This window comes from Staurois parvus, unplaced genomic scaffold, assembly GCF_062004578.1.
Source record: "Staurois parvus isolate SC_StPar_1 unplaced genomic scaffold, SC_StPar_1.0 ptg000163l, whole genome shotgun sequence".
Classification (NCBI taxonomy): Eukaryota; Metazoa; Chordata; class Amphibia; order Anura; family Ranidae; genus Staurois; species Staurois parvus.
Genome location: NW_028317959.1, coordinates 1,623,755 through 1,636,990, shown reverse-complemented (window position 1 = coordinate 1,636,990; position 13,236 = coordinate 1,623,755). Strand labels below are relative to the sequence as shown.

Here is a 13,236-nt window from a genome sequence, read left to right as displayed (position 1 = left end):
TGTAGCAGGAAGATGAGATAGAACCACCATCAGAGATGGGCAAGCTACTATTGAGGAAATTGATGGGGCTACTAGAGGGAGAGGATCAGAGGTGCCCAGCTACAAGGACTTGAAGGAGCAGAGTTCAGCAAACATGGCCAGGAACAAGGCCAGTGATCTTGAGCTACAGATTGAGCATACCTGGAGTGATGCCAACAGCAACAGATGGAGCCTACCAGGGATGATGGCAGTGGATATCAGCAGCCAAAGGAGTATATCTAAAGTAGTGCCAGTGGCCAGGAGACTGTGGAAACGTCACACTAGACTTCAAGCATCTTGCAGTGTGTGCCTCTCCATTCTTCCTCCATATTCTGGGTCCTTGGTTTCCAAATGAGATGCAGAAGTTGCTCTCATCAGAAAAGAGGACTTTGGACCACTGAACAACAGACCAGGTCTGTTTTTCTTTAGCCCAGGTAAGACTCTTCTGACATTGTTTGTTGTTCAGGAGCGGCTTAACAAGAGGAATACAACATTTGAAGCCCATGTCCAGGATCCGTCTGTGTGTGGTGGCTCTTGATGCACTGACTCCAGCCTCAGTCCACTCCTTGTGAAAGTCCCCAACACTTTTGAATGGCCTTTTCCTGACAATCCTCTCCAGGCTGCGGTCATCCCTGCTGCTCGTGCACCTTTTTCTTCCACACTTTTCCCTTCCACATAATTTTCTATTAATGTGCTTTGATACAGCACTTTGAGAACATCCAACTTCTTTTGCAATTACCTTTTGAGGCTTTCCCTCCTTATGGAGGGTGTCAGTGATGGTTTTCTGCACAACTGTCAGGTCAGCAGTCTTTCCCATGATTGTGATTCCTACTGAACCAGACTGAGAGACCATTTAAAGGCTCTGGAACCCTTTGCAGGTGTTATGGCTTAATTAGCTGATTAGAGTGGGACACTTTGAGCCGAGAATATTGCACCTTTTCACAATATTCTCATTTTCTGAGATTGTGGATTTGGGGTTTTCATGAGTTGTAAGCCATAATCATCAAAATTATGACAAATCACGGCTTGAACTATCTTGTTTTGCATGTAATGAGTCTATCTCATATATTAGTTTCACCTTTTAAGTTGCATAACTGAAATAAATGAACTTTTGCCCGATATTCTAATTTTTCGAGTTTCACCTGTATGTCTCTCTGTGGTCATCATGGATTTTCGTGGGACTGCACAATAAAAAGGCACCTTGTCCTGGTCTGCAGCTCAGATTACATACTTCTGACTCCTGTACTCTGTATAGTGGACTGTATATTATTTACTCCTGATCACTGCATTCTATATGCCGGGCTGTAGCTTATACACTCTAGTGCTCTGAATGTGGTATACTGGAATGTACATTACATACTCCAGAGCCCTGCACACTGTATCTTGGGATGTGCAGTACATACTCCTTACCACTGCACTCTCGACTGTGAATTACATACTCTTGGCCACTGCACTCTGGACTGTATATGACATACTCTTGACCACTGCACTTTGTACACTGGGCTTGTGTATTACAAACTGCTGACCACTGCACTCTGTTTGCTGGTCTGTGAATGACATACTCTTGACCATTGCACTCTGCACTGTATATGATATATTTTTGACCACTGCACTTTGCACGCTGGGCTGTGTATTACAAGCTCCTGACCACTGCACTCTAGGTTGTAAAGGACCCATTCTTGACTACTGCACTTTGTACGCTGGCCAGTGTATCACATACTCCTGACTACTACACTCTGGGTTGTAAAGGACATACTCTTGACCACTGCACTTTGTACGCTGAGCTGTGTATGGCATACTCCTTACCCCTACACACTACAGGGCTTTGCACAATACATATAAGACAAACTATACTACTAAGCTTTTTTTTAAAAACCAAAAATTTTTAAAATCATAAAGTTTTTGAAATATTAACACTGGCGTATAAACTGAAGCTCATCCATTCCTCCACAGTCTATGAACTACAGTCTATTACGCTCTGGTGAAAGCACCTATCACAAAATAAATATAAAACCTTGATTCTTGGCCAATTCCTTAAGTGCCTGGATCACCGTACACAAATATACCGGGCTAAGCATACATTGCGTCATCCAAACATAATAGCACACTTCATTATTCATATCCTGAACGTGGTCCTTGAACCACTGAGACCAAAATGGCACAATGTAACAATAAAAGCGAGCTTCTAGCCAAAAACAGCCATCCGAGAACTCACCAGTCCTTGCCTGGGGAAGAGGTAGAGAAACACTCTAATTGACTTATTTTTCCTCTCGGTGGTAACAAGTTACAAATTGCTTTTTCCTACAGGAGGAACAGGTCAATGGTGTGAACAGAGGCTCTCTCTTCCTTTAATGACTAAAACTGTAATTATGATAAATCCGCACATCAGTGGGAACAGGAGGCTGAGGACTCCCTGTGCCAAGTCTGTGTCAACTTAATAAAAGATCCAGTATTAAAGGAAACCGGTCCTATGGGAACCATGGAGGCCTCCATGGCTGACTTCTAAATTTGAAAATGCTAGTGGCTTGGCTGCCCTACTGACTTTTTGGCACAATACTGTGCTTAACAGAACCGGAACAAGCATGCAGATAAGGCCTTCTGATTTTTATCCCCTGCCTTGGTTTCCCTTGGTCAGCAACTCAAACTACTAAAGCAACAGCCCAGCCAGGCAACTGACATTTCGGAAGGTAAGCTATGACAGACTTAATGCTTTATTCCTGACAATTTTATTTAAGGGGCCCCTTTACATTTGTATGTTCAATTGCACTACATTTCCACACTCACGTTATGGTACTTGGCATGTTAACATGCATTGGGTTAATGCACAGCTGTAGAAGAAAAAGCATTCAGGCCTTTGGTTCTAATCCCAAGCAGGACACCACCTGCGTAGAGTTTGGATGTTCTCCCTGTGCTTATGTGAATTTCCTCCAGGTACTCCAGTTTCCCCCCACATGCCAAAGACATGCTGGTAGGGTAATTATCTCTAGTCTAGTTGTGTATGTATATGAGATAGGCACCTTAGATTGTAAGCTCCTTGATCTAAAGACGTGCTGGTGGAATAAGTGGCTCCTGTCAAAATTGTCTGTACGATGTCTATGTGAGACAGGGACCTTAGATTGTAAGTTCCTCGAAGGCATGTACAGTATGTAAAGTGCTGGATACATTTTCAGCACTATATATGTAGACTGGAAATAAATAATAAACACATGCACCATATGCTTTGGAGTGCATACAGCGGGTGTGTTGCATACTACAGTACTTATATATTGGGGTGTCATTCAATGACATTGGTTGTTTTTATAGCATGGTGCGTTGTATCATGTGTTACTGCAGCACTGGTGGGAATCCAATGGGAAACACCAGTCTTTTACAAATATTTATACAAACTTATGAAAACCTCTGTCGGGTTCAACCATGGACCCCTGGACCTCCCTGATGATCAGGGGACATTAGTAAGATGCTGTATTCCTATTCTATTGTTATGCTGGTATCAATATATTATAATATATTGCATTATATTTTATTGTATTATAGCAGTGGTTCTCAACCTTTCTAATGCCGCGACCCCTTAATACAGTTCCTCATGTTGTGGTGACCCCCAACCATAAAATTATTTTCATTGCTACTTCATAACTGTAATTTTGCAGTGGGAGGAATAGTGCCACGTCATTGGTGTCATTGGGAGGAATAGTGCCCCATCATTGGTATCAGTGGGAGGAATAGTGCCCTGTCATTGGTGTCAGTGGAAGGAGTAGTGCCCCATCACTGATGTCAGTGGGATGAATAGTGCCCCATTGTTGGTATCAGTGGGAGGAATAGTGCCCCATCACTGATGTCAGTGGGATGAATAGTGCCCCATCACTGGTGTCAGTGGGATGAATAGTGCCCCATCACTGATGTCAGTGGGAGGAATAGTGCCCCATCGTTGGTGTCAGTGGGAGGAATAGTGCCCCATCGTTGGTGTCAGTGGGAGGAATAGTGCCCCATCGTTGGTGTCAGTGGGAGGAATAGTGCCCCATCGTTGGTGTCAGTGGGAGGAATAGTGCCCCATCGTTGGTGTCAGTGGGAGGAATAGTGCCCCATCGTTGGTGTCAGTGGGAGGAATAGTGCCCCATCGTTGGTGTCAGTGGGAGGAATAGTGCCCCATCGTTGGTGTCAGTGGGAGGAATAGTGCCCCATCGTTGGTGTCAGTGGGAGGAATAGTGCCCCATCGTTGGTGTCAGTGGGAGGAATAGTGCCCCATCGTTGGTGTCAGTGGGAGGAATAGTGCCCCATCGTTGGTGTCAGTGGGAGGAATAGTGCCCCATCGTTGGTGTCAGTGGGAGGAATAGTGCCCCATCGTTGGTGTCAGTGGGAGGATTAGTGCCCCATCGTTGGTGTCAGTGGGAGGAATAGTGCCCCATCGTTGGTGTCAGTGGGAGGAATAGTGCCCCATCGTTGGTGTCAGTGGGAGGAATAGTGCCCCATCGTTGGTGTCAGTGGGAGGAATAGTGCCCCATCGTTGGTGTCAGTGGGAGGAATAGTGCCCCATCGTTGGTGTCAGTGGGAGGAATAGTGCCCCATCGTTGGTGTCAGTGGGAGGAATAGTGCCCCATCGTTGGTGTCAGTGGGAGGAATAGTGCCCCATCGTTGGTGTCAGTGGGAGGAATAGTGCCCCATCGTTGGTATCAGTGGGAGGAATAGTGCCCCATCGTTGGTGTCAGTGGGAGGAATAGTGCCCCATCGTTGGTGTCAGTGGGAGGAATAGTGCCCCATCGTTGGTGTCAGTGGGAGGAATAGTGCCCCATCGTTGGAGTCAGTGGGAGGAATAGTGCCCCATCATTGGTGTCAGTGGGAGGAATAGTGCCCCATCATTGGTGTCAGTGGGAGGAGTAGTGCCCCATCATTGGTGTCAGTGGGGGGAGTAGTGCCCCATCATTGGTGTCAGTGGGGGGAGTAGTGCTCCATCACTGGTGTCAGTGGGGGGAGTAGTGCCCCATCACTGGTGTCAGTGGGGGGAGTAGTGCCCCATCACTGGTGTCAGTGGGAGGAGTAGTGCTCCATCACTGGTGTCAGTGGGAGGAGTAGTGCCCCATCATTGGTGTCAGTGGGAGGAGTAGTGCCCCATCATTGGTGTCAGTGGGAGGAGTAGTGCCCCATCATTGGTGTCAGTGGGGGGAGTAGTGCCCCATCATTGGTGTCAGTGGGGGGAGTAGTGCTCCATCACTGGTGTCAGTGGGGGGAGTAGTGCCCCATCACTGGTGTCAGTGGGAGGAGTAGTGCCCCATCATTGGTGTCAGTGGGAGGAGTAGTGCCCCATCATTGGTGTCAGTGGGAGGAGTAGTGCCCCATCATTGGTGTCAGTGGGGGGAGTAGTGCCCCATCATTGGTGTCAGTGGGGGGAGTAGTGCCCCATCATTGGTGTCAGTGGGGGGAGTAGTGCTCCATCACTGGTGTCAGTGGGGGGAGTAGTGCCCCATCACTGGTGTCAGTGGGAGGAATAGTGCCCCATCATTGGTGTCAGTGGGGGGAGTAGTGCCCCATCATTGGTGTCAGTGGGGGGAGTAGTGCCCCATCATTGGTGTCAGTGGGGGGAGTAGTGCCCCATCACTGGTGTCAGTGGGGGGAGTAGTGCCCCATCACTGGTGTCAGTGGGGGGAGTAGTGCCCCATCACTGGTGTCAGTGGGGGGAGTAGTGCCCCATCACTGGTGTCAGTGGGGGGAGTAGTGCCCCATCACTGGTGTCAGTGGGGGGAGTAGTGCCCCATCACTGGTGTCAGTGGGAGTAGTGCCCCATCACTGGTGTCAGTGGGAGTAGTGCCCCATCGTTGGTGTCAGTGGGAGGAATAGTGCCCCATCGTTGGTGTCAGTGGGAGGAATAGTGCCCCATCGTTGGTGTCAGTGGGAGGAATAGTGCCCCATCGTTGGTGTCAGTGGGAGGAATAGTGCCCCATCGTTGGTATCAGTGGGAGGAATAGTGCCCCATCGTTGGTGTCAGTGGGAGGAATAGTGCCCCATCGTTGGTGTCAGTGGGAGGAATAGTGCCCCATCGTTGGAGTCAGTGGGAGGAATAGTGCCCCATCGTTGGTGTCAGTGGGAGGAATAGTGCCCCATCGTTGGTGTCAGTGGGAGGAATAGTGCCCCATCATTGGTGTCAGTGGGAGGAATAGTGCCCCATCATTGGTGTCAGTGGGGGGAGTAGTGCCCCATCATTGGTGTCAGTGGGGGGAGTAGTGCTCCATCACTGGTGTCAGTGGGGGGAGTAGTGCCCCATCACTGGTGTCAGTGGGAGGAGTAGTGCTCCATCACTGGTGTCAGTGGGAGGAATAGTGCCACATCATTGGTGTCAGTGGGAGGAGTAGTGCCCCATCATTGGTGTCAGTGGGAGGAATAGTGCCCCATCACTGGTGTCAGTGGGGGGAGTAGTGCCCCATCACTGGTGTCAGTGGGAGGAATAGTGCCACATCATTGGTGTCAGTGGGAGGAATAGTGCCCCATCATTGATGTCAGTGTGGTGGAGGGGAGAATAGTGCCCCATCATTGGGGTCAGGGGGGGGGGGAAATAGTGCCCCATCGTTGGTGTCAGTGGGGGGAGGAATAGTGCCCCATCGCTGGTGTCAGTGGGGGGAGGAATAGTGCCCCATCGTTGGTGTCAGTGGGGGGAGGAATACTGCCCCATCGTTGGTGTCAGTGGGGGGAGGAATAGTGCCCCATCGTTGGTGTCAGTGGGGGGGGGGGGAAATAGTGTCCCATCGTTGGTGTCGGGGGGGGGGGGGGAAATAGTGTCCCATCGTTGGTGTCAGTGGGGGGAGGAATAGTGCCCCATCATTGGTGTCAGTGGGAGGAATAGTGCCCCATCATTGATGTCAGTGTGGTGGAGGGGAGAATAGTGCCCCATCATTGGGGTCAGGGGGGGGGGGAAATAGTGCCCCATCGTTGGTGTCAGTGGGGGGAGGAATAGTGCCCCATCGTTGGTGTCAGTGGGGGGAGGAATAGTGCCCCATCATTGGTGTCAGTGGGGGGAGGAATACTGCCCCATCGCTGGTGTCAGTGGGGGGAGGAATAGTGCCCCATCGTTGGTGTCAGTGGGGGGAGGAATAGTGCCCCATCGTTGGTGTCAGTGGGGGGAGGAATAGTGCCCCATCGTTGGTGTCAGTGGGGGGAGGAATAGTGCCACATCGTTGGTGTCAGTGGGGGGAGGAATAGTGCCACATCGTTGGTGTCAGTAGGGGGAGGAATAGTGCCCCATCGTTGGTGTCAGTGGGGGGAGGAATAGTGCCCCATCGTTGGTGTCAGTTGGGGGAGGAATAGTGCCCCATCGTTGGTGTCAGTGGGGGGAGGAATAGTGCCCCATCGTTGGTGTCAGTGGGGGGAGGAATAGTGCCCCATCGTTGGTGTCAGTGGGGGGAGGAATAGTGCCCCATCGTTGGTATTAGTGACACAAATGATGGGGCACTATTCCTCCCACTGACACCAATGATACTTACTTTGCTGACCCCTGCTCCAGCCTGGGCTCGCTCTCTCACTTACCTGTCAGCTGTCTTCCTTCTCTGGCCGCTCTCCTCTTCACTCGCTCCGGCAGCTCCCTCGGTCTTCTTTGATGTACGCGCGCTGCCGCTCGGCTCCTCCTCTCCAAGCTCCACCTCCTCGCCGGTGATTGGCCGCCTGTGTGCCTCTCCTGAGCTACAGTTCCGGTGGCCAATCAGCAGCGAGGAGGCGGAGCTGCTGAGCGATCCCGGAGGTGTGGCCAGGTGACAGCAGCGTATCATCCCGCCCACACATCGCCGGAGACTGCAGCGGTGTCTCGGTTCCTAAGACCATCGGAAATATGTGTTTTCCGATGGTCTTAGGCGACCCCTGGGAAATGGTCGTTCGACCCCCAAAGGGGTCGCGACCCCCAGGTTGAGAACCGCTGTATTATAGTATAATATTATATTATTATTTATTTCATATTATATTCTATTCTGGGGCAGCACAGTGGGTAAATGGTTAGCACTTCCGCCTGGCAGTACTAGGGTCTTTGGTTTGAGTCCCAACAACGGCACCACCTGGTTGGAGTTTGCATGTTCTCCCTGTGCCTGCGTGGGTTTCCTCCGGGTACTCCCGTTTCCTCCCACACTCCAAAGACATGCTGGTAGGTTAATTACCTAAATTGACCCTAGTGTATGTATGTATACCCTATGTGTATGTATGAATGTGAGTTAGGGACCTTAGATTGTATGCCCCTTGAGGGTTAGGGACTGATGTGAATTCACAATATATATGTAAAGTGCTGTGTAAATTGATGGCACTATAGAAGTACCTGAAATAAATAATTATTCTATTATATTATTTTTTACTGTATGATAGTATTATATCATGTTATATTACACATTATGTTATACTGTATTTTATTATATCATATTAAATTGTATTATATTACAAAAATATATTTAATTTTATTGTATTATATTATTATATCATGCTATATTATATTATATTTTATTTAAATATATCATATTATATTGTATTATTTTACAACATTATATATTTTATTGTATTATATTATTATATCATGTTATATCCTATTATATTATATCGTATTTTATTTATATTTTATATCATATTATATTTTATTATATTACAACATTATATATTCTATTGTATTATATTATTATATCATGTTATATCATAATAATATAGACACATTTTACATATTTTGAAGCCCAAGTCACAGAAATAGATAGGAAGTCAGATAAACATTGATTAACAGCCTATGCTCTTCTGTTATAGCAGTTATGCATGAAGTCTAAATTCTGACTGTCCTAGTGCTCTTAGTAATCAGCTCTCAGTAACAGGCATGGTCATACACGCCCCCTCTCTGTGTGGACACTTGTGCTGAGGGGTGTGGCTGTTACTCAGCTATGCCAGCACCGAGCACTGCAGTGGGAGAGCAGGAAGCAACATTTTAAATGAGACAAAATAATTATTTTAAGGAAATTACTAGTAAAAGTCAGCACAGATCATAACATTATACTACTATTACTTATTTACTAGTCAGTATGTAACAACGTAGTGAGAAATCACACTGTGACTCTGGTAAAAGACATGTTGCATCTTGGTATTGCATGCTCCACTCCCCCTATTACAAATTATGTGTTTAAAGTAGAACTAAAAGCAAAACTTTTGTTTCTCATTTTTGATAGAGTCACTGAGGATTATAACCATTTTTTTGCCAGCTGTGTCCCATTGGGGAGATTCCTCCTCACTTCCTGTCTCATAGTCACAACAAAGAAACTGACTCCCTGGTTGTCCCCATTGGAAGATAATTCCTGTTCTGGGGACAATCCAAAATGTGGGATTTTTTTTCACTCTCAGTGATAATTGGTTACCAGGACATATGGAGAGGGTGAATCTCCATAATGGGAACGCAGACACCAGCAAAAACCTGACATGGGCTTTAACCCCTCTCCGCTCTATCCAGAACTTTAAAAAAAAAAAAAAAAGGAACATAATGACACCTTTGCCTACGTGAATCAAGATGCATGTCATGTTTGCAGCACTCCAGATTGTGGCCTCCTGGCTGTTGTTGAAAGGCTCAATGCTGGATCTTCAGAACTGCAGATGTAACCTGGCCTCTCCACCCAAAAACAGTCGTTCTGGCTGGAGGTGTTGGTAAAATACTGAATTTTAGTACCTGGAACTCCTTGACGTGGAAGGTGATGATGAGGATAAGGAGAACTATGGTGGAGATGGTTATGCTGCATTTCATCAGGAACAGGTAGACAAACCACTGAAAGAAAAACACAATGGTCAGAGACATAAAAAAAAACCAAAAAAAAACGTAAGAAAGACAAAAGATCGGAATACAAAATATTACAGATTATGATACTGACAACCTATCAATGAGACTGCTGGCCCCTCACTGACTTTTCAGCATCGTTTAGATCAGTGGTCACCAAACTGCAGCCCTGGGGCCAGATACAGCCCTTTGCTTGCTTTTATCTGGTCTTTGGGACTTTATTCCACTCACTGACACCAATGATGGGACACTATACCTCCCACTGACAACAAAGGTGCACACTATTCCTCTAACTAATACCAATGATGGGGCACAATTCCTAACACTTATAGCAATAATAGGGCACTATTCCTCCCACTGACACCAATGATAGGACACTATTCCTCCCACTGATACCAATGATGGGGCACTATTCCTCCCACTGATACCAATGATGGAACAATATTCCTCGCATTGACACCAATGATGGAACACTATTCCCCCCCACTAATACCAATGATGGAGTATTATTCCTCCCACTGACACCAATGATAGGACACTATTCCTCCCACTAACACTAATGATAGGTCACTATTCCTTCCACTGACACCAATGATGGGGGACTATTCCTCCTACTGATATCAATGATGAGGCACTATTCCTCCTACTGATACCAATGATGAGGCACTATTCCTCCCACTGACACCAATGATGAGGCACTATTCCTCCCACTGACACTAATGAAAGGACACTATTCCTCCCACTGACACCAACAATAGGGCACTATTCCTCCCACTGACACCAACAATGGGGTACTATTTATCCCACTGACACCAATGATAGGACACAATTTCTCCCACTGACACCAATGATAGGGTACTATTCCTCGCACTGAGACCAATGATGAGGCACTATTCCTCCTCGCTAATGCCAATGATAGGACACAATTCCTCCCACTGACACCAATGATGGGGCACTATTCCTCGCACTGAGACCAATGATAGGGCACTATTCCCCCCACTAATACCAATGATAGTGCAATTTTCCTCCCACTGCCCTAAATGATGGGACATTATTCCTCCCACTGATACCAAAGATTGGGTGCTATTTTTCCAACTGTCTCCAACTGGCACTATTCCTCGCACTGACACCAAAGGGGGCACTATTCCTCTAACTGACACCAATGATGGGGTACTATTCCTCCCATTAACACCATTGATGGGACACTACTTTTTCCCACTGACACCAATGATAGGGCTCTATTCCTCCCAATGACATGGCACTATTCCTCCCACTGATACCAGGACATATTTTACTCCCATTGATTACAGGCCCCTCCCCCTTATGTCTGAAGGACAGTAAACTGGCCCTTTCTATATCATAATCTGACATTTCTTTTATCCACTACCAAATTCCAAAGAACACCTCACATGGTCACTTTTGAAAATAATCAAAGTATGAATAAAAATTCTGATGGAATCAATAAAACAAACACTGAAATAGTTGTCCCTCGATGGCCATTATGGCCCTAATCTCTGCTGGTACGGTAGCTCTGTCTGTGTTACGTTTCAGATGACATTGATTAGACGGAGACATTCCTCGCTGTCACAGCAAACATAGCAAGCTGTTTGCCGAAAGAGAAGTTTGGAAGTCTCCGTCCTTCACCCTGGACTGTTCACTCTGTCCTTCTCTCACTATAACAAGCAGGTTAGCCCGATGTTTTTGGGACCCTTCTTCTATCCCCCTTGCAGCCCTCAACCAGAATAAAATGTTACATTTAATGAGGTTATAGTCATTACAGAAGATGAAAACCATAATAACAGGCCTCTATTTATATAAAATAGTTTTCTGTATGAATGTCTCAAGCATTTGTGCAGCCGGCATGAATAATCATCATCATTTATTATCCATGATTGTCAGCTCCATCTAGTGGCCATAATGTGGTATTTTCCTGACTGTGGCATTTCAGGAAAATACCACATTATGGCCACTAGATGGAGCTACGATCATAGCAAATAAACATTCATTTACAAGGATTATTCATGATTCTTAACCCTCTTATATGTTATTGTATTGTAACTGTACTGTCTCCCTTTATATTGTAAAGTACTGTGCAAACTGCTGGCGCTGTATAAATCCTGTATAATAATAATGACAGCTGTGTTTTGCTTTTAGGTAATGCTTTAACGTTCGCACAGAGATCTTTTTAAATATAGATCCCTTATGCAGGCCATTTTTTTAATAAAAAAACGAAAAATCGGTCATTCAAAAGGTCGACGTTACCACCAACGATAAAAAAATGGCCGATTTTCGCCCCGTCTACGGCCGGCATTTAACTACTTCTGTGCCCTGCAGAGAGCTCCGCTATTATATTTGAAATTAAAAAGTATAGCGGTTACAACATTGTATCTATTTGTATCCATTTCGGATACAGATGGTTTTATTTGGCTACAAATAGATACATTGTTGCAACCGCAATACTTTTTCATGTCAAATATAATAGCGGACTGGAATTCTTCTTTTTCTTCTTCTGCTTCTTCTTCTTCTTTTTCTTGCAGGTCACAGCTCATGCGCAGATTTTTTTATTGGTAAAAAGATCGGCCGATTTGCCCATCATTGCCACAAAAATCGGCCGATTGGCAAAATTGGCCGATTTTGTTTCCAACTTTACCGATCAAAAAAATGTGCCAAAATCCAGAAAAACGGCCAACCAATTAACCCATTAACAGTGCGAAAATCGTCTGATTTTTTTTCGGACGAAGAATCGGCCAGTTTTTTTTTTACCGAAGAATCAGCCGATTTTTTTTTCGGCCGAAAAATCAGCCGATTTTCAACCCATCTATGGCCTGCATTAGTGTGCTAAAGCACCATGCGTTATAAACAATTGCCTTTTTAATTCTCTTTTCACGGTTTTCATTCCCTTGTTACATCTCAGTGCAGCTGACCTCCTGCAGCCTCTTTGCAGCTACTTCCCATCTACATGCCCTCCAGCACTGACCGCTTGACATTTCTCAGAGCTGGATTGCTGGAGGTGACAACAGTGGATCATGTCTGTGACAGGTGTGTTGAAATATAGGAAGTCTGTGTGACCAGGTGACCACACAGCAGCAATATACAGGGACAGGGTATTGTCAGTCAATAAAAAGAAGTGCCTGAACGAGGACCTACAGATGAAGATCACTATGGATTATTATTTGTTGTACATATTATTTTTACTTTTATTTTATTCTTTGTTGCATCTTGCTGCTGCTGATCTCCTGCAGCATCTTTTCAGCCATTTCCTGTCTACATGCACTCCAGCGCTGGCTGCATGGCATTTATTAAGATGGGTTTCCTGAAGGTTACAACTTTGGGCCATGCCTGTAGGATGTGTATTAAAATGGCCACCTGTGATCTCTATCAAAAGCCCGTGTGACAAAGCAGGAGCAACTTTGGGAAACAAGGACAAAGCGTTGTCGGTCCGTAAAAGGAAGTACTTG

At 46.1% G+C, this 13,236-nt stretch overlaps 1 protein-coding gene across 2 annotated transcripts in view; it reads right to left on the bottom strand.

The window, feature by feature from the left end:
- The window catches only part of KCNN4 (potassium calcium-activated channel subfamily N member 4), a 135,206-nt gene that overhangs the window by 32,619 nt on the left and 89,351 nt on the right, over window positions 1–13,236 (bottom strand). For both annotated transcript variants that reach the window (XR_016312542.1, XM_089676058.1), the window contains exon 2: window positions 9,674–9,769. Coding sequence is in view for 1 of the 2 variants with exons in the window: in XM_089676058.1 (XP_089532184.1) it covers window positions 9,674–9,769 (96 nt within the window). In the remaining variant the exon portion in view is untranslated. The remainder of the gene's footprint in view (window positions 1–9,673; window positions 9,770–13,236) is intronic.